The 25,372-nt window shown below is 36.9% G+C and overlaps 1 protein-coding gene and 1 long non-coding RNA gene across 3 annotated transcripts in view; one reads left to right on the top strand and one right to left on the bottom strand.

Annotated features, from left to right (window-relative positions):
• Window positions 1–25,372, bottom strand: part of fam135b (family with sequence similarity 135 member B) — a 66,277-nt gene that overhangs the window by 30,145 nt on the left and 10,760 nt on the right. Inside the window, exons 1-5 of one of the 2 annotated variants that reach the window (XM_089122670.1) lie at window positions 21,364–21,694; window positions 21,194–21,285; window positions 14,005–14,084; window positions 4,248–4,387; window positions 745–815 (exon numbers count right to left, since the gene is read on the bottom strand). In XM_089122670.1, the coding sequence (XP_088978796.1) occupies window positions 745–815; window positions 4,248–4,387; window positions 14,005–14,084; window positions 21,194–21,285; window positions 21,364–21,420 (440 nt within the window). In that variant the 5' untranslated portion in view covers window positions 21,421–21,694. Of the gene's footprint in view, window positions 1–744; window positions 816–4,247; window positions 4,388–14,004; window positions 14,085–21,193; window positions 21,286–21,363; window positions 21,695–25,372 lie in introns of those variants that run through there. The other variant, XM_089122671.1, reaches the window with a different exon arrangement.
• Window positions 10,810–25,372, top strand: part of LOC120485646 (uncharacterized) — a 28,447-nt gene continuing 13,884 nt past the window's right edge. Inside the window, exons 1-3 of the long non-coding RNA XR_016147228.1 lie at window positions 10,810–11,119; window positions 13,536–13,653; window positions 22,904–23,065. This is a non-coding gene — a long non-coding RNA (uncharacterized LOC120485646). The remainder of the gene's footprint in view (window positions 11,120–13,535; window positions 13,654–22,903; window positions 23,066–25,372) is intronic.

The following is a 25,372-nucleotide window of genomic DNA, read 5'->3' as shown; positions in this document are numbered from 1 at the left end:
CTGTGTTTGGCATGGAAAATCTGCATTTTTCTTTTGAAATTTCATGTGAAATAGTATGCAAATGTTTCATTGTTCTCTCACTTCCTCATAAAGTTGCATGTTTAATTCAATATGTTGTTTTCACCTTCTGAATGTTTTGTGTACACTAGTATACTATCTGACTGCTGTGTGAAAAAATGTATCCCACAATGCAATGCACTTGATTTGATCTTCCTTTTTCACTGTGATGGATGAAACAACATCAGAGGGGATTTTTATCTCTTTGTTGGCACTGATGCATCGAACTGCCAAATGTAAAGATATTTTTATTCAAAATGTTTTCATTTGAACTATTTTCTATCAAATAGGCGTTTCTTTACTTTAAGGTGACGTAGTTATATTGTACTTGCTCATATTAGTACTGAGTAATATTAATTAACTACATGAACATATTCAAATAGAAAATAGTTATTCTGAATTTTAATAATATTTCACTAATGCTGCTTTTTATAAATAGCAAACAACTGTAATGTAGTCTGCGATCTTAAAAAGCATGGTTGACACTGCTTCGTTTTTATTCATCACTCTACGTGGAAAATCAAGTGCATTGCATTGTGGGACCATTTAGGGGAAAGCATTAGGTCCTTCCCTGAATACTGAAGATCCACATACACAAAGTAGCCAAATTAGCATGATAGTACGCTATTCTGAACACAGTGATGATGCAGAGGGAGAAAAGTGTGTAAAAGTGAGAGAAGGACTCACTGCTGTTCGTTGTCAGTGAAGTGCAGATCTAGTTTGAGCTGGACGTCCACCTCACTCATGGCTTCCTCCACCTGAGAGAAACACATCACCACACCTGTCAGTCAAAACCAAAAACAAAACGCCATCTTTTCTACAGCGTTCCTGTTGTGATTGGTTGGTGTTGTGGTGTTTATGATCTCTACAGTTCGATTCCTAGATGGCGGGACCCTTCGTCAAAGCTTGTGCATCAAAAAAAAGATCAATCCATCAAATCATTCATCCCTCAAGTGATTTAAAGGATAAGTTCACTTTTGAAAAAACTTTTGCTGATAATTTACTCACCCCCATGTCATCCAAGATTCCTCAGTCGAAAAGAAATTTAGGTTTTTGATGAAAACATTCCAGGATTTTTCTCCATATAATGGACTTCAATGGGAACCGGATGGTTCAAGGTCCAAAAGACAGTTAATAACAGTTTCAGATACAGCTTCAAATGTCTTTAAACGACACCGGACGATGAATAAGGGTCTTATCATGCGAAACGATCGGTTATTTCAAAACTTATTCCAAAAATGTAACTTTTCTAAGGACAAATTCTAGCCTAGCTCTATTCTGTGAGGCGCGTCACGTAATACGTAATTACGTTCAAAAGGTCACGGGCGACGTAGCCGGAAGTACAGAATCAAGATCGTGCGACATCGTTGTTTTTCCTTTTAATTCCTTTTTTTGTAAACGGCGTTTGAGTTAGTTTTGCACGTTCAACCTGTGCGTTCAACTTTTAAACACTGACTCTGTACTTTCGGCTACGTCGCCCGTGACCTTTTGAACGTAATTACGTAATACGTGACGTTGCAAACGCGCCTCACAGAATAGAGCAAGGCTAGCATTTGTCCTTAGAAAAGTTACATTTTTGGAATAAGCTTTGAAATAACCGATCGTTTCGCATGATAAGACCCTTGTTCATCGTCTGGTGTCGTTTAAAGACATTTTAAAGCTGCATCTGAAACTGTTATTAACTGTCTTTTGGACCTTGAACCATCCGGTTCCCATTGAAGTCCATTATATGGAGAAAAATCCTGGAATGTTTTCATCAAAAACCTAAATTTCTTTTCGACTGAGGAAAGAAAGACATGGACATCTTGGATGACATGGGGGTGAGTAAATTATCAGCAAAAGTTTTTTCAAAAGTGAACTACTCCTTTAAGGTTATATTCAGTTCACATGCACTCATATGTCAAACTCAAATCTGAGTTGTTACTCAAATCTGAGCAGGCCGAGGTAAAAGAACAGGATTTTAAAACATTTCAATGCTCCATTGTAGTATGCGACCTCATGCAGAATACAGCACTGTGATTGGATTAAAGGAGGGTGCAGGCCAGGGCTTTTTAGTGTAGGCCTATATGTATCCTGAGTGACTTTATGATTAGTTGAATCTGTTTTTCACATGCATCGCCAGAGTTAACCATCTCAGACAGTACCGGACAGCCTCTTAATTAAAAAAAAGTTCAATAATTGAACAACATTAAATGTCATATAAAACCCTTACGTGCATAAGCGATTAGGAAAAGACTACGAAAACTATGAATAAACAAGTTATTTCAACAAAAATACATCAAATGTGAAGTGTCACTCAGGGAATTGTGGGAATGTCAATTTAAGTTTTTAAATTAAGTTTTTAAAGTTCACTGTAAATGATACAATGAGTTGTTCATTTTCACTTTTAAAAACATAAATTTAACGGTATTTTACAGTAAAAAAAAAAGCTTTCTATTTCAGATAAACGCTATTATTTTGAACTTTGTTTAATCTGACTTTTTTCGTTTTAGAATTAAATTGTACATAAATAGGTTAACCAAAAAGTTTTATTCGGAGTAACGTATAGTTCATAGTACACATATTTTGAGTGTCCCTTCATGTAAAAAACCACAATTGTCCCACATTTTTCTTTTCTGAAGTTGGCAACCATGTGCACACATATTTAAGGACTCTTCAAATAAAAACATGGATTTAGCATGTGCTTTTCCCACAGATTTCCTGTAGAAATAACACGTGACGTGGACAGAAGGTTTCACCCTGTTCTGAACTGGTGTACTCCTCCGCCGATCTTTGAAAACAAACAGGGCTGCCCCAATTATTGATACACGGATTGATTGAACTCACACCCTGGGGAAATGGAAAGCTATTTTTAGACCTCTTATCTGAGGGCGAGAGACAGAGAGTGAGACAGGGAGGAGAGCGGGCACAGATAACTGCTTCAAGGTTAATAAGAAAGATGGCCATTAAAATCTGATAAGACACTCTCCCACCCACAACTCCCTGCTTCTCTCTATCTCTCTTTTTCCAATTTCACATGTTTCATAATGTCTGAAAAGAGCCAGTGTATCAGAAGGATATGATTAGTCATAATATTTGAATATAATAAAGTGTGTAATTCAATGCTGTGAAATAATAAGTACACCCCTTAAAAAAGAATTTATCTTTGTTTTTGTTTATGAACATTTTTGGTCACTGATAGTTGGCATTTCAATAAAATGCAATACAATTTAAGAAGTTGCACTTGGATTTTACATTTTGTAACATCTTACATGAACAAAGACATTCTTGTGTGGGGAAAAGTTAGTACACCCCTCATTAAAGGTGCAGTAAGTGATTTCAAACTGATTAATCCAGGTTGTTGTTGTGACTACTGAGTAGGGTTGGGTATCGTTTGAATTTGAACGATTCTGATTCCGATTCCTTGTTTCGATTCCGGTTCCTAACGATTCTCGATTCCGATTCTTTTAAGAGGCAGGGTCAAAAAAGTTTGCTAACCTTGCTAACCAACGGCCTTTCTGAAGGAAATAATCCTTTCTGAAGGAAATACTCCTGTCACAAATACTCCTTTTGTCACAAATTTTGCATTTTGCCGAGATTTCGTTATTTTTAGAAAAGTGAAGCCACACTTTGGACCGCCGACGTAAGCTACTCATGTTCGACTCGCGCGGTTATGCCAACACTTCCGGTAGACGCTTCTTTGTTGGTGCTGTTCAGCGGTTTCTTCTTCCGCTCGGCGGACTGTAAATATCGAAACTAGGAATCTAAATTTTAACTTTTGAACGATTCCGGGAAAAACGAAAAGTTAGTCCCGGTTCCAATCGATACTCGATTCTCGATACCCAACCCTACTACTGAGGTCATGCACACCTGGATTAATCAGTTTGTCCGATAATGGCTGACGGGAAACAAAGGAGCCGGCTGAAGTTCAGGAACTTGTGGAGCTGTGCATAGAGACAATTCAATGCAACATTGGTGAGCATAAAAAATAAAGTTTGAATGGTAGTGTATAAGTTCCCACCCTATAATATTTGCGATTTAAAGTTAGATATTTGTAAATATATGTGTATTTTAAGTTAGAAGCATTTTGATTGAAGTAGGGGATTTGAACCTACAACCTTTCAGCTACCAGCCCAGTTTTTTTTGTCAATACTAGGTTGCTGATACCACAATGACCCTCACTTCTGTTTTCAGAGCAGCGGGACACTCACCCTCTCACCGTCCAGCAGCAGGTGCACTCTGAAGCTCATGCGGTCCTCCAGGGTCACCTCCTCATTCCTGTACAGGATCTGAAAGATCCGACTGAACACCCCGCCGTCGTGAACCCCAGCGCTGCTGAAACTGCACTCGCCTGCCCGGAGGAAGACAGACAGACGGAGAGATGGAGAGAAAGAAGGTAGATTATTTTCTCCTCTGTTCACATCTAAGCATCTGCAGAGAGAGATGTTCTCCACTCTGTGCTCATCAAAGCACGCTTCCCAGCAGAAAGAGAGATGTAGACCTGTTTCATTCATATTTAGTGTGTTGTTTTCTGACATAGTTTGGCTGGACTGGTTTTGTGTGTTTGGGGCTGTGAAATTGAGAGAAAACAAAAAACTATTGAAAATAGGCTTGAGCATGGCCTGTAGAAGTACAATTATTGTATATCTCAAAGTCCTATTGTAGGTATTATATTATATTTATGATATTCACACATACACAATAGAATAGTTACGTAACGTTGCAGTGCAATGTTTATAATTGTTTTAGAAACCACACACAACAAATGTACGAGCTTTTTGTAATTTATTTTATTTCGTTAATTAATGTTGCAATGCAATTAAAGAAAACGATACAGACACCGTCAGGCTATGGCAGACCTGTCATTCAACCTATTGTAAGTCGATGTACCATCTCCAGGGTTTTGGAAAAATAGGGTTTTGGAGCCCTTTAAAAAAATATTTTATACCTATATAAAAAATATTTTATATTTGGATACCTTTAAAAAAAATATTTTAAAGGTTGAAAAAGCTACATAGTGCTGCTTTAAATAATGTTGCAGTGTAATATTTTATAAATATTTTACATAGAAACCACACTTACTGATGCGCCCGAGGTCACGTTAGTAACCAAGACATTTTCTAGAGAATGACATTAAAAAGTTTTTTTTGTTTTTTTTTTACCATAAAAAGGTGTATTTAAAATCCACATTATATATACATACTGTACATACTGTATACCGTATATTGATTAAAATGAAATGGTAAGACAATTATGTTATGTTAGGCCACATTAAAAGTGAAAAGTTTTCTTATGTTTTTAGCCTTAAATACAATGGCAAAATGCTGTAACATGACTGCAAAATATTGTCATTTTTAGCATGTGACAGTTCTGGAGGGTGAGTAAACGATGGCAGATTTTTCATATTTCTCCAGTTGGATGTTTAGCATAAACCGATCTGAGAAAAGTTTTAAGAGCAAGGAAAGTTTCCAAGGAGAGAAAATCATGAATCTGTCCATCAAATCCGGCACTACTCGTCCTGTTTTTCTCTAGCCACTAAAACAGCCACCATCAAAGCCATAACCATGAATCGGTGGCCACTGGCTCCACATCCACCCGGAGAGAGACTGAGATCGTGTCTGTGACGGATGACAGCACCTCAGTGGGGTTTCTCTTCAGTGGAGAGGATGATAGTGTGTGTCAGAGCAGAACAGTGAGGGTCTCGTGTGAAGACAGACCCCTGCTGAGTCTGTCTGTCTCTCTCTTTCTATATCTTTCTTCCTCGCTGCGTGCCACCAAAACAGATCTGCAGTGTGCCAATGCCTCAGAGACACAGAGAGAGAGAGAGAGAGTCGAATCTTGCCAGAGGAGTCATGGTGTGTGTTTGATGGAGGGGGTGATTCAGAAACCGAGAAAAAAGATGATGGATCAGGTCAGTGTGTTTCTGATGAACGCGAAAGAGAGACTATTTCGAGCCGCCTGACAGCAGTATGGAAATTCACAGGACTGCACTGTAATGCGGCATATTGTATAATCTATAATATTCCTTAAAGGCATAGTTCACCCAAAAATGAAAATGTTGCCATTGTTTACATTTAAAAACCTGGATAAGCAAAGCGAATATCCTGGACACTATTTTCAACGTAATGAACATGGGCTGTCAAGCGCCTAAATAATGAAATGATCAATAAAAATGATCCTAAAAGTAGCCCATATGACTTGTGCACTAAATGGCAAGTCTTTTGAAGTCAAATGATAGCTTTATGTGAAGAACAGACTGAAATTTAAGACTTCCGACTTTGAGACTTAAAAAGGATCTATAAAGCTTTTTTACACGTTCAGCTTTCTTAAGTGTGTAACATTGCTGTTTTAGCATGAAAACGTCTGCAAAATTACAAAGCACAAAACTGTCACTCCAAAGGGAGTTATTAATTCTGGACTTCCTGCAGTGCCTCGATTGTAATCTTGAGTTTTCTTCCAGGTATTTTGGTAAAAAAAAATGTGGTAAGGAGCTTGACAAATTTACGAAACACACTCAAAACGGTTCACCAATCACAACACACTGGTCCAGCCGACCAATAAGAGCACATTGCGTTTTTTAGAAGGAGGGGCTTCATAGAGACATGAATATGACAGAGTCAAGCATGAGAACACGACTTGAAATAAAGGCTCTGAAAAAGGGGATACTAGGTCCCCTTTACGACTTCTTTTTTTAGACTTTTTCAAACTTTAGCACATTTATGAAGAAGCTGCAACCTCTGATTTATGATAAAATTATTCTTTTGAGTTCAATATCTTTAATCACATTTCTCAAGTTCAACTCACTCAGTGATCCAGTCAGTTAACCTGTTAACAATCCACTCAATGACTTAATTATCAATTTGTTCCTCGTGTAACCTGTCCTACTCGACCCGCTCCGAGTGGGATTCGAACAAGGATGCTAAAGACTGCAGCCTCTAGCATTATTCGCTAGCTCGGCTCAGTGAGATGTACACACACAGCTCTTGCTGGCCAACGTTAGTAACACTCACCTCCCTAAACCTCAATCCTATTCCGGGTCACGGCACCAAGTCAACCCCTCTGGTTCTATTCGCACTCGGGATTTGAACCTGTGTTTCCGGCATGGGAGGCATGCACACTAACAAGGACGCTAAAGATTGCAGCCTCTAACGTCAGTCACTAAAGGCCAATTTATACTTCTGCGTAGGGTGTGCGCAGTAGGTACAGTGTAGCATACGTACAGACATGTCCCATACCACGTACCCTTTGCCGTAGCCTGACACGCACCTCCTCAAAAATGTAACTACACGTCACGACGACGCGGACCGCAAGATTGGTGATTGGTCGGCTTGGTAGCATCGCATTTCCTCCTACGCATTTCCGCACGTACCTTCTCACGCATTTCCACACGTACCATCTCCTCCGACATCTTCTCTCATTTCTGCCTTTCAGTTTTAGTAATTTCACTAAAATGAACTGTTTTTCCACCTCAATAAGCTCCAACTCCAACATGATCCGCTCTCTTTCAGTCGCCATCGCTTGTAGTAACCTAGCCGTGAGGAATCTAAACACAGTGGAACATTAAAACCCTTCGCCGCCAACTAGCGTTTCGGAGCAGTACTGCAGAGCAACCAAGACCTGAATGCAGAAGTATAAATGCTCACACAATGGCGTCGCCTACGTGCATAGCCAACACCGTACACTACGGCGTACCCTCGACGCAGAAGTATAAATTGGCCTTAAGTGCACCTCTAGAGATCAGGGGAGTAAGGTTTACCTGCACAGCTCTCACTAGCAGGCCTCTGTGACACTCACCCCCTAAACCTCACTCTCACCTGGGTCACGGCACCAAATTTAATCGGTTCTACTCGATCCACTCCGAGCGGGATTTGAGCCCCGGTCTCCGGCGTGGGAGGCGGGCGGCTAACAAGTGGGTTAAAAACTGCTGCCGCACAAGTTATATAGGCCACAGAGACCCATTAGTATCCATTAGTTTTTTGTTGTTATATGTCTTTAGGAATCCGTTAGAAACTAATTTTAAAACTATGTTAAGGCAAAATTTGCATTGAACTATAATTTGGAAAACATTGCAAAATTTCACCACTGCATTTTGATACAGTAAATGAAAGTTTGGAGTTCATAACACAATTTCAAAAACATAAACAAATCCAAGACATTATAAGCATTTTGCCATCGCTAGATAAATTTAAATAATAATACATATTTTTTTTTCGTAGACTAAATAAATTTGTTCCAAAAGTGTTTCCCACATCTAGTCAAATTAGACAAACTGTGTAATTCTGCTATGCTGAGACTCTGAGTGCTAGACTTTTTTTGTGTCTTTTTGCGTTTTGTGGTTCTTCTGTTTCTCTAATATTCAAAATATCTCCTTTTGTTGTTTCACGTCTGAAAGAAAGCCATACAAAAAAAAAAAAAAAAAAAAAGTCTCTCTGAAAGAGAGTCTGCAACAGCTTGGCGGTGAGTAAATGAGAGCATATGCTTCTGGTTGTATTGTTCTAGTGCTGATACTGATCCAACATTTGTCAACTTTTGATACAGGAAGATGTTTTTTGAGCAACATTTACAAAGTATACATGTTCATTTATTAGTGGCTTGCATGAGAGTGTCTGCTAAATGAACAGATGTATATAATCTAAAAAGCGGGTGAGGGGTTTGTTTCAATTTCAATTAATTTTTGTATCATCTTATGTATTTCATAGCAGCTCCTGCAAATACTGTTAGGATTGTGTTTGTGGACACAGCAGCACTGGATTATGAATCAGGACTGTGTGTTTCTGATAAGCATCACAGAGAGACTGAACAGGACAGTTTCTGCTGCTGTCTGAGTGCAGTATGGTAATTCACTGCACTGCAATCTGACATGTTGTACAGTCAGAATTAGCATTTTAGCTCACGTCTCTGTGTTTTATTACCATATGATGTGGCATGTGATTCATTCTTTTCATACTTATAATATTGTCCGTGTTGTATGAAGCTGGAAAGGAAGCTGGAAGTGTTATATGTGGAGATTTTAATGAACCTTTTTTACATGGGATAATGACAGCAATAATGTCCATAATTAATAATACAGAGCATCTCTTGCTTAGGTTGAGGAAGAACTTGTGAGGCACGAATCAAAACTGTGTTTATTTGAATAGTTCTAGTTAGTAGAGAGCACAAAAACACTGAAAAACTTCAGTTTAGTCAGTCAGCCTGCCAGTACCGGATGGCATTTTAAAACTGGAAATGAAATCACTTCAGAGACTGAATGACTGACAGATCCAAAATGGCCGCTGATGCCAATGTGTGTGACAGTTTTATTCAGAGCGTATATGGGATTCAGTCAAAGAGCCGTGCCAAGACTCAATGTCAGACAGAGGCCGTAGAATTTTGCTGCCAAATACACACACACACACACACACACACACACACTGTAAGTCCTCAATAAAGACATTAAGATCAGATTAAGATAAGCCAAATAAAAAACTGCTGATCTCATGTAACTAAAACTGAAACAAAATGAGCAACTCAATGAACAGGAAATACTTAATTTATCAGTGTCCTATTGACAATAATGTTTAAAAAAGGACATGGAAATATATATATATATATATTTTTAAATATCTAAATATATATATATATATATATATATATATATATATATATATATTAAATATAATATCTTAAATATCTGCATTGTTTTGTTTCTGGTTAACTGCTGACTGTTAACATTGATGATAATGAGAAATGTTTCTTGAGCACCAAATCGGCAGAGAATGTAATGTAAAGAAATGTGTCTTTTTATACTTTTCCGACAGCAGACATCCAAATAACAAAGTTCTGGTATTGTTAGTCCCACAAAGATAAATGTGTGCCCAGAAGCTCATTACGGTGAAGGTGATGTCATTCAGACGGCAGTACCTATTTGATCTGTAGTTCTTAGTGTGCTGGAATCACGAGTAGGCTTTACTGAACAAACATTTCACTTTCAGAAGCATGCGAACGCACGCTCTCACTACCGTGACAGCAAAATTGAAAGAAAACAGTAGTATGGGTATATACATAATAAAGTAAATAAAGTAAAAATGTCTTTGGTAAGATATGACAAAGAAGCTTTCTTGACAATATTGTGTTAAATAATAGGCCTACTAGATAATATGAGGTGCTGTCAACTGAAATGATTCTGGCTGGTGTGTGTGTGAGAGAGAGAGAGAGAGAGACAGAGAAAGAAAAAGACTAGCCTATATTTTCACCTGACAAAACATGCGCCCATGTCCCGGACTGCTGTCAGATAGCCATAAAACTAAAGCCGTCTGTAGATTACTGTTTTGAGCACAGAGTGTATGCTGGGAATGTGAGAAGAATGTAAGTTAGCACAAAGGGCAAACAGGTAACCTAAATTACAAAGTATGTTTGTGTAATCAGGTGGGTTCAGGTCACTGAAAACCATGAGAAAATGTCTTGTAGCAAAACTATTACAACAGCAATTGTAAACCTTTATGTTTAATATAGAATACGCAAATGAGAGACCATGAATTTAGACAATCCACCCTGCTAAATCTCATTTCCTGGAGTTGAGAGCTGTCTTCTCGACAATAATGCAATACAATAGCCTTACATGATATTTCACCCCAAGAAATAGCCTACTGAAAGTTTTTTTTTTTTTTTTCAAAAGATGAGAGAAACCCATAAAGATTTGGAACAACTTGAGGGTGAGTAAATAATGACAAAATGTTCAATTTTGGGTGAACTACCGGTATCGCTCTAATTAAACCATTTGACCCTATAAATCACCCGTAGTTCAAGCCAGCAGCCAGGATTGCCAGGTCCGCGTTTTTACACCAAACATTATTTGTTGGACGCCTCCCTCCCATACAGTAACCGCAAAGAGCTTTGTGCTTTTGTACTTCTGACTAGAAAAGTCTGCAGACTTCAAATTCTGTCCATGTTATCACAAAATTTAAACAATGGCGTTTTGGCGCTCTTAAATGTGACGTAATGTAATGCCTCGCTTGCAGCCTCAGTTCAAGCGGCAACATGGAGCGCTAGTCTCTTGTTCCTCTTATAACACGAAAAAATCATTCATGAACATGAACACCAAAAGGTATGTTGAAAGATACAGTATAACTTATCAAAATGTGTCTCATGTAATCGCTCATCTAGCGTTTAAACCGTGAAAAGACTTAAATTGTCACAAACTTGCATTTACCTCAGGAAAGGTATTAGGCTATCCAATGTTTACAGTTCATTAGTTATCTATAAAAACTCTAGAGAGGAGCTTATTTACTGTTAATTATGTCTGAATAAATGTATTACAAAGACCGGTGTTTATGCAAACTACCTTGTGATCAACTGTTCTATTCAAACATTTATATTTCAGTGCAATGTTTATATCTGAAAATGAAGCTCAGTTCAATATAACAGATTATTAGGCTTTGTTGTTAATTTTAACTTCAAATATTATAGCAATATGTACACAATCAATGAGAGGGTTCCCTGTATAGTTTACATAATAAGTCGGGAGAGACCCCCCCCCCTTAAGAAAATATTATGATCATATTCTGAATAATGGTATTGGAAATTTTATATCAGTGCAGCCTTTTATTTTTATTAATAAACATACCATAGGGAAATTTGTCTGTTAGATTATAGTTTCTGGGTAATATTGTAGACATGTACATAAATAATTATATAATATTTCTTAATATAGAAGTAGCTATTTCAGCTGTTATATAAATTTAGAATAGCAAAGTAAACACTTTTTCACTTTAAATTTTTTTGACATCAATGTTGAACAAATCTTGTTTTGCTCTCATTTTCTTTGTCGATCTGTTTTTATAGTTTTAGTTAGGGATGCACCGATCCACATTTTTTCACTTCCGATCCGATCCCGATACCTGACTTTGGATATCGGCCGATTCCGATACTTTTCCGATACCAGACCTGTGTTTGCTTTAACATTATTTATCATTATTGTTGATTTTATATGATGCTGAAATAAACACCTCTCTACAAGCAAGGATGATACGTACGTATGTAGTCTATGTCAATATATATATATATATATATATAATAGATATATTAAACAATAGATAGACAATTAAACAAAGATATACGCATTATACAGGCCTACACAGTGCTTTAATTTCAGGAAGGTCTACTAACATTATTCAGGTATATCGTCTAAATCTAGATAGATTTATGCTTATTAAAGCTGAAGTTATTCATTCAAGAGCTGTGAGTGATTTTCTCTTTGCCTTTGGTTGTTTTATTCTCAGTAATGTCGCAATCGTCACATTTATACTGCTACCCCTTTAAGAACTAGTGCGGATTTCATAGTCTACTGATGCACCATATTTTCTCCCAACTATTTCCATGAACCGTTTATGTCTAAAATGAACGTAGTTAAGTGATAATCTCCAAGCCGGTCGTTTTGACATTTTTGTGCATTTGATCATTTAGACGCGCATATGAAGCCCAAAGTATAATTGGCTTGTCTGTTTCGGAGCGCGAGCCGCCCTCTTGCACAAATTTTGCGCAATAGCAGAGATGGCATTTTACAACAATTACCGATCCTGCTGATTCTGTCTTAAAGTTTGAGTTTTACGGAGAATGACAGTGCACCGCCGCGATGAGAAGGAAGTTGGCTACACAGAATGCGGCTATTGTTCTAATGTTTTTTTTTTACCTCAATATATTCTTTAATCTTTGGAAATCAGACTAATATCACAGATCTAAAGTGTAACCAGGCTATGTTTTTTTCTCTGTCGTCACTCATTAAGCAGGGCTGTCGTGTTGTGCGTGCTGTGGCACCGCGTGAGAGATCTCTCTCTCTTTCTCTTCTGGACTGCGAATTGCAAACATGCATCACAGACAAATAGTTTAATTGATACGGCTTTGCAAACATTGCATTTTGCTGTCTTGCTCTGCTGCGGTGTTTCCAGTGTGAAGTATTTCCACCATAGGATTTCCACACAGCGAACATATTGGTAGCTCAATGCTATCCTGCTAGCTGGCTGCAAACTGCGGAATGGATTTCTTGAGCGGGCGTCTGTGTGTCTCATTGAGCCCTATTTTTTACAGTCTATGATTGAGCTGCACCTCCGTTCAGGATATCCATTCCACATTTTGCAGCCAGCTAGCAGACTAGCAGCCCCGGGGAATCCCTTTTGGAGTCATTTCAGCAGCCAACGTTAAAGCGCAGACATGGACCATAAATATCGGATTTCTCCGCAGGTTGGATCGGAAAAATCCGATACGTGAATTACGCTGGTATCGGTCCCGATACCGATACTGGATCGGATCGGCCCCATCCCTAGTTTTAGTGCATAATTGAAAATTTGTTAGACTTTAAAAGCCTCATATCTAGATGGTAAAGACTTCTGTTTGAGTGTCTATCTCTCTCTCTCTCTCTCTCTCTCTCTCTCTCTCTCTCTCTCTCTCTGTCCTCTAAATGCTGTTTTTTGGTCTCAGAAACCTTTGTGTCTGAGTGGTTTCTGCACATTTATTTTAAACTGCAGGAGTAGAAAAACAGCGAGGGGAATCCTCCAAAAGCCTCTTGGTAAGAGCCCTCAACTGAAACCCTTGAGCAGACTCTCCCGATGGGCTTCACTATCGTCCTGTATCCATTAAAACAAGGTATATACTGAATAACTGTATTCAAAATGATTAAAGTCCTCACAAACAAATGCATTGTGCATAATAACAGTACTTGCAGCAGGTTTGACAGTAATTGTCTCTAAAATTGTTGTTCAGGGGGTGAATTTAATTTTGAAGTGCTGCTTTAATGGTCACAGTGGCCCTGTTAATGGAATACATTCATAGAAGCATCTCCTTATAGAAGATTTTAGCATGCTGAGAGTCTAAAACTCTCGGATGATGCATCTCGAATCCAATCCACTTGATTAGTTGCATATTTTCTGACATATACATTTATGGAGACACCGAAACAATACAAAGTAAAGAAGGTCAATATTTGAAAGTTCTCACCTGTGTATCCAGGTGTTATTGCAGTGATTCTGTGGGGAACCCGAGGAGACACGCGTAGACCTGCCCTCACCTGATAGAAGCTGCAAGTGAAAAAGACCCAGAATTAGATCTCATTTGACGAATCATCAAGTTTCCAGTTAAATGAGTCAAACCAAAACACAGAGCAAGTTACATTGTGTCTGACATAAGAATAATAAAAAAAATTGCATAAACATAAAATTAAGATATAAAATATTTATTAAATATTTATTTTTTCCGTTTTTGTTATTTCATGTGATTTCAAATATTTGGTTAATTTAATGTTTTGACACTTGTATGGTAATAATATTTCACAATATCACTTTTTTGATCAAATAAATGCAGCCATGGTGCATTTGTTTTAAAAATATTTAAAAATATGAATTATTCCAAACTTTTAGAATAATTCTCAGTGTATATAATATATGTGAAGCGATCTGGGAAAACCCACCACATGGTGAAATTTGACATATTACAGGTTTTGAGACCTGGGTTTAATTCCTTTCCAAATCTGTTTTTATTTCTTTTATCATTTGTCTGTAACAAAAGTTATGGTTATCTGAAGTCGGCTGATTGCTATGATTTTCATAAATTGGATTTTGAGAAAAACTGGTTTAATAAACAGGTTTAACAGTCACATTTCATATCACATATTTTAGTAATCATCATAGATTAGGTATCATTCGAAAGCTTACGAACTCAAAATTCAACCTGTGAAAACCGTTTTGAAATTTGACGATTGAGAGGCGAGCAAGGTCTTTTGAACGAGCAGCTTCAAACTCTGTAGTTCTCTTGTGCTCCACATCACACCACACGATAACGCTGGATAAAAAATAAATAAATAAAACTTGTGGGCTTTTGTAGTTCACCCAGGACTGGACTTTCTGTTATGTGGTTTATTTTGATAGATGAACTGCCTTTGTAGTGTTAAGAGAAGGAGAGCTAAACAGGAGATATTGTTTGCCCTTCAGTCTTTTCAGCTGGCTATAAATCGCTATTTTTCTGCACTAGTGAATTTTCCCAAGATATATTCAGATATGATAAACAAGATGTTATAGAATAAAAATTTAATAAAAACCTAATTTTGAAAAAAAAAAAAAAACTGACACTCAATCTATTTTTAGACCTTATTGAAAACGTACGAGCGTGACATTTGATGGGTTTTCCTAGATCGTATCATATGTATAAACATGAAAACTCGTTGAATTGCTTGTGTTTCCTAATAAAAGACTGTGGGATGTTCTTCCTACTGGTAAATTTCTCTACAAATGACTAAATTTAATTATGAAAACCTCTCAGGACAAAATGGCAATAAAAAACAGATATATTGCTCGTACCTATACCATTTACACTGAACAAGACTGGGATAAACAGCTTTTTATCTGGTCAGTGTGAAATCTTATGCAGTGAATCTCTATTAGAACATAAATAATGATGATGAATTAATGTGAAAGCTTAGTCGACATGTTCAGACGGCCCAGACTCCATCAGTGGGTTAGTGCAAAGGTCACCTTGGCCTGTGAAGTGACTGCGGTTGCATGTTAAATGTTGAAGCACTTCACAGATCATACTCTCTGGTCATCCCTGTACTTCACATCAGCTCCGCTAGAACATCTACACCACAGTATGTCGACAGTACATGCTAAAGTATGTCTACAGCACACGTCAAATACACATGCCAAATGCAACTATAGTTCCACGCTGAAATATTCACAATAATGTCTACAGCATGCTGCAACGAAACGCATATGCACTGCTAAAGTGCTAAGTGTCAATAGCATGCACTAAAATGTCTGTAGCACATGCTAAAACATGTCTGCAGTGCTGGACAAGCTACGACATGTTTGAAATGCATGATGCGCTGTTGCAGCATGTGCTAAAATGTCTGTAGCGCATGTTAAAGCATGTTTACAGCGCAACACAAGCCACAACATGTCTGAAATGATATAGCACCTGTCTGTAGCACATGTTAAAACATGGAAAAGAACAGCTTCATGCTAGCGTTTACACTGAGTAATTTTTATTTTGGTAAGTTTTGTAAATTTCCCACATGGAATTAAAGTTGGCATGGAATGGAAGTGGCATTATTCATTTTTCTTCTGGATTAGGGTTTACCGTTGTATTGTACTGTACCGCTCTGTGGAAATGAGCCATTAACCCTCTGATGGTCTTCATTTCTGAGTCACGTCCTGGGCCTTCCCGGTCAGAAGTGACCGGAGGCCTAAAAATGAAACTTCTTCCATCCCAGTAAAACCAATGCAATTTATTTTTGTTCTATAATATTTATTCTTTTTAATGTAGTATTTTGAGACAATTTGATTGAATTTATTAATTTTTATTCAATATTTATGGTCTCTTTTTTCAATGGAAATATATATATTTATTTATTTATTAATGCAGTATTTTTGTTTAATATAGAGTCTAAACCTTTAGAAAAAAAATTGTTTTTGAAGAAAATTAGCACCATCTGGTTACAGCATAGAGAAAAAGCATAGAATCATGGTGTAACCACTTGATGGCATGTACAGCTCTCTATGGAGAGGCATGTGAATTCCCCAGCTGTTTATGAACACATTTTTTTTTTTTTTGGGTGGATTTGAATATATAATTGAAACAATCTCAAAAAGTATTTCTTATAAAAAAAATTGTAAAAAAAATAATAAATAAAAAATTGTGAATTTTGTGTTTTTGACAATTTCCCATTCATTTCCTATGGGGGTCATTTATGACCAAAGACCAAAATCGTGACTCATTTTTTTACGACCACTTAGCATGCTCGGATCATGAACTCAATTTTTTTTTGTATTCACATACCAAATGCCAGAATTGTCACAAAGTTTCGTAACATTTCGATGAAGCTGTGATTTTTAAAAATTCAAAAGAGATTTTTTGTTGTCTGAATTAATTGGTGTGTATGTGTATAAAAGTGTGTTTGTATGTGTGTGTGTGTGTGTGTGTGTGTGTGTGTTGCACTCTTGATGTTGTAGAGTGTCATCCCTTTACTGCGGAATACTTCTTTTAAGAATCGTGGCCGATTTGTAGATTGTACAAAAAAATTCAGAGAATTTTTGTTTTTTTGTAAATTTCCCATTTATTTCCTATGGGTCGGTCATTTCTGACCGAAGACCACGAGTGTGACTTTTTTTTTTTACGACCACTTAGCATGCTCGGATCATGACCTCAATTTTTTTTTTGTATTCACATACCAAATGCCAAAAAAGTCACCAAGTATCATAACCTTCCGATGAAGCTGTGATTTTTAATAATTCAAAACAGAAAATTATTCGGTCAGAAGTGACCGAGGACCATCAGAGGGTTAGGTTTGGAACAACCTGGTGAGCAAAATATGACATTTGTTTATTTGTTCTTTTCTGTTTCACCAAATCCACATCATTTTCTTCAACCACATACCACACACACCAATGAATGACTGCTCACCTAATACGTCATTCCCAAACAGATTCTCTGCGCTCACTATAATGTATTCTGTTGGGCTCCACTAGACACATATAGGCTAAAGTTGTATTAGTTCAATCTGTCCTGTTCTATTGTTAGATGCTTGTCTTCAGAGCTGGAACTACATACAGTGGCTGTAAAAAACAAACAGTATACCAGCAGTCTGTGTCTTCTGGGGATTATTTCAGAGGTTTAGCTTTCTGCTTTATGGAGGGGGAAGGGGCAATCAAATCTCTGCAAAGCTGATGTTTCAGCCAACAGCCTGGCTTTAATCTCAGAGCAAACGCTGTGAGTTGAACAACATTAGGAGTGACCTCTACTCAACCTCTGCTTCACACAGCTGTCAGGAGACTGGTTGAGGATAGAGAGCAAATAGTATTCTAGATCTGCTGACAAACGTGTGATGAGACTTAACCGACTTTAGATGTACTGCTAAGAGTCAGGATGTCTATAGATTCGTAGGCTCGTTTTATCCAAGTCACAGAGCACGTTCTTTTTTTTAGAAACTTTATCACCCTTTCCCTTGTTGATTACCTTGGTGTTAGATCTGCCTGTTTCTTGAAGAGAGCATGAACTTTCTCTGTTATAAACAATGTCTTTCTATGGAAGTTGCCTACGAGTTCAGTAATCATATGTTCAAGTGATTTTTGTCTGAATAAAATAGGCTCATTTTATTCACATGGCAGTTACAGTATTATTTTTCATCTCTCGTGTTATAAAATTAAGAAGTACAAATAGTAGAATTTTTCTTCAAGTTTTATCCCAGTTCTTTAGCAACAACAGGCACAGAATGTGTATTAACTGCCAACTCCACTGTTAACACTCACGACAATTTATATTAATTATAACCAATAGCAATTATTCAAAAAAAAAAAATGTGCACTGATTCACAAAACAGTAACACCAGGAATATCTTTTAAATATGATAAATAAGTAAGTTTGTGTTAACAACCCATCTTTACAAGCTTTTTTTCATTAACATCAAGTTTTTGGTCATTTTATTTGCATGTAAAATAGAATTTGCTTTCGATAATTCATTTTAAACGCACCTGCAGAATTCTTGACATTAATTATTTTACTCCATTGTCATAATAAACTTGTATAATTATAAAATAATCAGTAAAATGTTGTTTACACTTTTTAAAATGTATATGTACATTTATTTAGACATATTTAATATACACTGCTGTTCAAAAATTTAGTGTCGGTATCAGTAAGACATTGTAACATTATAAATGTCTTTACTATTTCAAAGAAATGCTGTTATTTTGAACTTTCTCTTCATCTAAGAATCCTGAAAAAAGTAGCACGGTTTCCACAAAAATTTTAAGCAGCATAACTGTTTTTCAGCATAATAATAAGAAATGTTTCTTGAAAATCAGCCTATTAAAATGTTTTCTGAAGAATCATGTGACACTGAAGACAGAAGTAATGGAGCAAACACTGAATTAGCACCTGTAGAACTTCCAGAAGAATCATAAAGGTCATGGCAGGCCACACAGATTTGTCTCTGAACCTCTATTAGTTCCTAGTCAGATCTCTATATGCTGCATATAGTTAAAAATCAGTGACCTGTAAAGTCATTAAGATCTCTGTAGACTTCACCTGCTGCTCGCAGCAAGGGTGTAATTGATTTGACTTGGAAAATAATGTACAAAAACAGCAAAAATCAGTAATTTACCAGTCCACCGAACACCTTCATGCGATGCCTTATGGTCTTATAGCGGGGAGGCGTATGTGAAAACAGTGTTTAACACTCAGTCCACACTACGAGCGAGCTGTACCTCACCGTTATAACAATCAGTAAAGCTGTCAATATTACAAAAAAACACAGTTTCAGACATTTGTAGTGTAGCAACTTTTTTTGCTTATAGTCAAAGCAATCTCGATTTTGCATTTGCAGTGTAGTTAATGGGTGCATTGACAGTGTTATTTTTCTAGTAACTTCATTAAGGTAAACAAATGTGTAAATAACAATGTTATTAGCAAGGAAGATTCTCTCCCCAAGGAATAGTTTGCATTTTTGCCAATATGCCTAGATATGATATGCTAAAACATCACTAAAAAAATCAGCCTGGGAATATTGTCAGTTTTTTACATGAAACATACATATAGATATAGATTAATTCTTAAAATAGTTGTCAAATACGTCGAATACACATACAGAGAAGTGTGATTATTTAAAAAAAAAAAATAATAATCATTTACACCAATAGACCTTATGTAGCCCCACCACTTTTCAGCGCTGCGCTCGTTGTCATTTGTTTTCCGGTCTGTATTTTCACAGTGATCTTGCCTAATTATAAATGAACAGCTCGTTTTAAAATCTTCCCGGTCTACTTACATTTGTTAAGACATCTGCTTTAAACATTACAATTCTCATGATAACTTTTGTTAACTTTACATCCACTTCAAAAGCTAATTACTCTTGGACAGCGATGCCATAGAAATATACAGAGCGACCGCAAAAGCAGTTCAGAAACAATATTCTAAAGATGGCAGCGCCCTTGTTTCTCTGGTGCATAAGGTCTATAACCAAATACATCCCCTTTCTAAGTTTAAGTTTCACTCTCCCTGTCTGTTATTTGTCTAACTAACTCCTGTCATTGAGTGAATGAATGTCTCGGCCAATCAGGCTGTTCAGACTGATTGCAATTTCATTTGGTGTCACTAATAGCCTTGAAAAAAATTCTCTAAAGTTCTGTTCTTGTATGAGTTCACTGGTTGCCTAGTAATGTTTGTGAGTGCAGACTGATCTCATGAAGTAGCGTGTGTATGACACGCCAATTCGTATTTCCATGTTTGGCGTGCTATCAAGACGCATAATCGCTTTTCAGCGTGTTTATGAACGCTGTTGACTTAACGTTATATAAATATATGACTTACCTCAACCCCGTCCCTAAACTTAACCGTCACTGGGGTTAATGGCATTTATGACTGGACATTTGACGGCGTGTAATGGCGCGAACGTTAATGGCGTAGACATACACGCATACACACGGATGCACGTGGATAGCACAAAATGCGTAGAGATACAGTAACACGCCACTTGACTTGAAAGTGGCGTGTATGTTTACGTAAAAGTCATGATGTCATGTTGCTGCTAGTGTATTTTCTGTTGAAACAGGAGATTAGATCGACACACACTACCATTTAAAATTTTGTGGTCAGTAAAAAAAATGTTTTTTAATTATTTTTTAATCAGATGGTCTGCCATGTTAAGCATAAGAGACTTTCTTAAACATTAAAAAAATTCCACTGACTTTTTAAGGGTAGTGTATTTTTGTAAATAGCAGAATATTCCTAAATAGCTTTTAGCAGATGTCATTTGGGTTCTCATAGTAGAGAGCATTTGTTTGGAGTTTTAGATACAACCTTGAGTCCAAGATGAGTCATTAACAATTTTTTGTGCATTTTATCATTAAAGAAAATGCATGTATCTGCTAAAAGTTTGTTTTGCTTTTTGGAACACTTGCTATTAAGTTCTGAAAGCTAATGAGACTTAGCTTTGCCAGCAATTCATTGCATTTAAAAAGAACATGAAAGCATTTCTGGAATGTGAGAGCACATTTTCAAATTAATCTCCAAACTGGCTCTTAGGGTTTGTACATGACGCCGTCACCATGTGCTATTCCTGAACATGTTTAGAGAACAGATGCTTTACCAAGCCATTCATCACAGCCTTCAAACATGCAGAAGAAGAACACAGACTTACCCTCTCTGGAAGAGATCCACATTGTGAAACTTGTGCAGCTCCAGTGAGAACTCCACAGTGCCCTGTACTTCCGACATCATCCATTCCATCGCCTAGAGAGAACAACAGAAGTTCACTTCAAGCCTTGCATCCTCTTAACTAACCCTGAATGGATTTCTGTGTTGCTGTACCGTTGTCAGCGGTACTGCAACACCACTGTTGCTATTCGCCCATTGTTCAATGAACATAATCCAATGACTCAGTAATAGAGTGGCAGACGCACACCCGTGACTCAGGAAGACGCCATTTCTAATTACTCAGGCTGTGACTCATCTCAGACAATATTTGTTCTGGGAACCTGATGTGCCGCTCTGAGGAAAACCAATGTACGATGCACGGCTCCAAGACGAATGACAGCAGTGGCATTTCTGGACATGATCCCAAATCATCCTTTATGACTCAATCCGTCTCACAGACGCCGCAGCTCAAAGCCACTTCACTCGAGCTGGACCTGTATGAGTGTGTGTGGTGCTAATCACATCTAATGGCTTCTTCCCACACAACAGGTTGTGTAGTTGTGACACGAGTGGAATGGCTGGAATCTGAGAGGATATTGGCTTATCCAGACTGGCTTTATGGAGGAAGAAACAGCGTGTTTTAGATGGGAAAACTCAGTATTCACATTAGTATTCACAAATTCCCTCACTGTTTCTCTCTCTGTCCATCATTCTTTATTGCATGCTCTTTTTAATAACTTTGACAGAAAGACTGATATATACACCAAGCCATCAGCCCATATTGATGTCCATGTGTCAGATTAATAAGTGATTATCAGTTCCAAAATCTTGAGTAAATTTATGTAAATGAATTGTATTCATTAAATCATTAAATTGTACCACATTAAGAGGTGCCCAAACACACACACACAAAAAAAAAAAATAATAAAAAAAAATATATATTATTATTATCGCATCCAAAATAAAAGTTTGTGTTTACATAATAAATGTGGGTGCACTGTGTATAATTGTTTTATATACAAGTACACACACATGCTTGTATATATTTAAGAAATATTTTCATGTATATTTATATTAATATTTTATATATAAATAATATTTTTTGTTTATTTATATATATGTACAAAATAATTATACACAGTGCACCCACATACAGTATATTATGTAAACAAACTTTTATTTTGGATGCGATTAATCGCGATTAACCGTTTGACAACCCTAATATATATATATATATATATATATTTTTTTTTTCTTCTATATATTTCTTCTGTAATAAAGGAAACCGTACTACAGTAATGAGAATCATTTATAATGCTGAGAAAGACAATATCAGACTCATCATTGTAATGAGAAATGATGGATAAAGGGCTCAATTATGCTGAAAATAATGTTGCAGTGAAAACTTGGGGTCAAAGGGTCTTGACAATATAAATATATATTTTTTTATTATCTGTATCGGCCTAATCGCTTGATATTGGAAGCAGATAAACTCAGAATAGTTGAAAGTGTTGTCTATGCCATGTCACATATATATTTTCTATAAAGTTACAATGTTTCAATGTCTTAAAATAATCTAGTTTTGATCTTCCTGAAAACTATTTCTTAAAAAAAAAAAAAAAAAAATCAGCAGTCGGTATGAATTGGAGTTATGCTTCATTAGTACGCATGGGTTTATTTCAGTTGACTTATCTATTATTATCTTTTCCCGCAGTGTTATGAAGACACATCAAGGCATTTTTCTATGAAATATGCAGCATGCTTCCATAAACTACACTGATATATTGCCACAGACTCTGCAGATTTTAAGGACGTCCCATCGGTGGGGGGCGAAGAAGCAGAATTTCCTGGATCTAAATCAGCTGGCATGTTGAAGGTGAGCTAAACAAACAATTGCAACAGTGTGTGACGTCCAAACAGACTCTGACCCTTATGATTATACAGTTGGTTAACTGTGTGCTCATTATTGTCAGGCTCTGGTGAACATTCAAATCAAGGTCAATGAGACATACAACTTTATATCTCAAAGTTCTCATTTAAGCTTAGATTAGACTTTCCAGACAAATTAAAATAATAGGAAAAAATAAGATTTTTTTTTTTACTTTATGCCCATGTCACAGACACAGACACATCCCCAGCTTGGTGTTTCTAAGCAGTTATAGATGAATACCATGAATACCATGTCCAACAATGCAATGCTTGACCTGCCATTTCAAGTATGATGAATATAACAATAAACGGCTTTTTTTCTTGATTCATTATTCTGCCAAAGTTAAAGATATTTTTACACAAATTTGGATTAAACATACAAAATAGCTTCATTTGTTTGCAACAGGATTCGTAGAGTAACATGTAATGTAGAGAAGTCGGGTGACAATTCCATCCACCTATTTTTATCCAAATTTTGGGATATCGCATAAAATACGCTTCAATGAATCACAAGATGTGCATAAATTCTAAAATAAAACCGTGTGCATTCAATTGAGGTAGATACTTTTTTTTATCCAATAAGAAGACATTTACAGAATAAATCGCTTGTTGCATAACAAAAAACTTTTACTTTGCCTCAACAGAGAATTTGATTGGATAACTGTACTAATGTATTTGTTCTCTTGAACACATGGGATGGAAACTCTATTTGCAAATGTTTTATGCATCATTCCAATTTTGCACATAAGTTAAATTCGCAAATTTGGTTGAAACATAGAATACATCAAATTAACATTGTACATGGATTTTACAGTCCTGTTTCGTGTGTACTTATTATAGCAATTACAATAACTGGGTTATAACTAGGGTTGGGTATCGTTTAAATTTGAACGATTCTGATTCCGATTCCGATTCCTTGTTTCGATTCCGGTTCCTAACGATTCTCGATTCCGATTCTTTTAAGAGGCAGGGTCAAAAAAGTTTAGCTAACCTTGTTAAACAATGCTCTTTCTGAAGGAAATAATCCTTTCTGAAGGAAATACTCCTTCTGTAAAAATACACCTTTTGTCACAAATGTTGCATTTTACCGAGATTTCGTTATTTTTAGAAAAGTGAAGCCACACTTTGGATCGCTGACGTGAGCTACTCATGTTCGACTCGCGCGGTTATGCCAACACTTCCGGTAGACGCTTCGTTGGTGTTCAGCGGTTTCTTCTTCTGCTCGGCGGACTGTGAATATCGAAACTAGGAATCGAAATTTTAACTTTTGAACGATTCCGGGAAAAAAGAAAAGTTAGTCTCGGTTCCAATCGATACTCGATTCTCGATACCCAACCCTAGTTATAACTAGGTAACCCTGACCCTAACACTAAACCTTTCCTTAATCCATTACCTTATATTACCAGTACTTTCTTGGGTAACTACACTGAAAGTTTACAAACTGTAAAATAAAGTGTAACCATTTTTTTTTTTTTAAATTAACATTATTTACATGAGAATACTGAAACCTAGCTCAATCACAATGGAAGTTACTGTTTAAAATACTCTCAACTGTTTTGCTGAAGCAGTGTGCACAGAGCCATGTGCCAACTTCCTGTTAAAAGTGTCGCACAAGTCCTGAAACAGACTAATCTCATGAAATGGCATATGTATGACATGCCAATTCGTATTTCCATTTTTGGCGTGCGATCAACACGCATAATCGCTTTTCAGCGTGTTTATGAACGCCGTCGACTTAACGTTACATTACTGTATATATAAATATATGACCTACCCCAACCCCGTCCCTAAACCTACCCGTCACTGGGGTTAATACCATTTATGAGTATTCTCAAACTCTTCATATTCTCGAGAGTTCTTCCCCTACCATCCTAGGAAAAATAATATCGCTCCCGAGATGTAGATCTACATTTTGCTTCGTTTCGCTCGGACCTTTAATGGCGTGTACATACAGTACGCGCATACACGCGGATTGCTCAAAATGCGTATAGATAACACGCCACTTGACTTGAAAGTGCCGTGTATGTTTACGCAAAAGTCATGATGTCATGTTGCCTGAAAAGTGAAGCCAGAGCATTTCGATCGTCCCCTCGGTGGCTTGCTGAGATATTGGTCATAAACCCGCCCTTTAATCGAAAGGGATGGAAGCCAAACTAAGATCTCGACTGCGTAGACTCAGGCTATGTTTACACGGAAATGATTCTGAAGGAAAAACGCAAAAGTGGCGTTGCGTTATCATTTTTTATTCTGCGTT

The sequence above is a fragment of the Pimephales promelas genome, chromosome 18, assembly GCF_988280905.1.
Source record: "Pimephales promelas chromosome 18, fPimPro1.hap1.1, whole genome shotgun sequence".
In the NCBI taxonomy this organism is placed as follows: Eukaryota; Metazoa; Chordata; class Actinopteri; order Cypriniformes; family Leuciscidae; genus Pimephales; species Pimephales promelas.
This window is presented reverse-complemented; position numbering and strand designations above follow the sequence as displayed.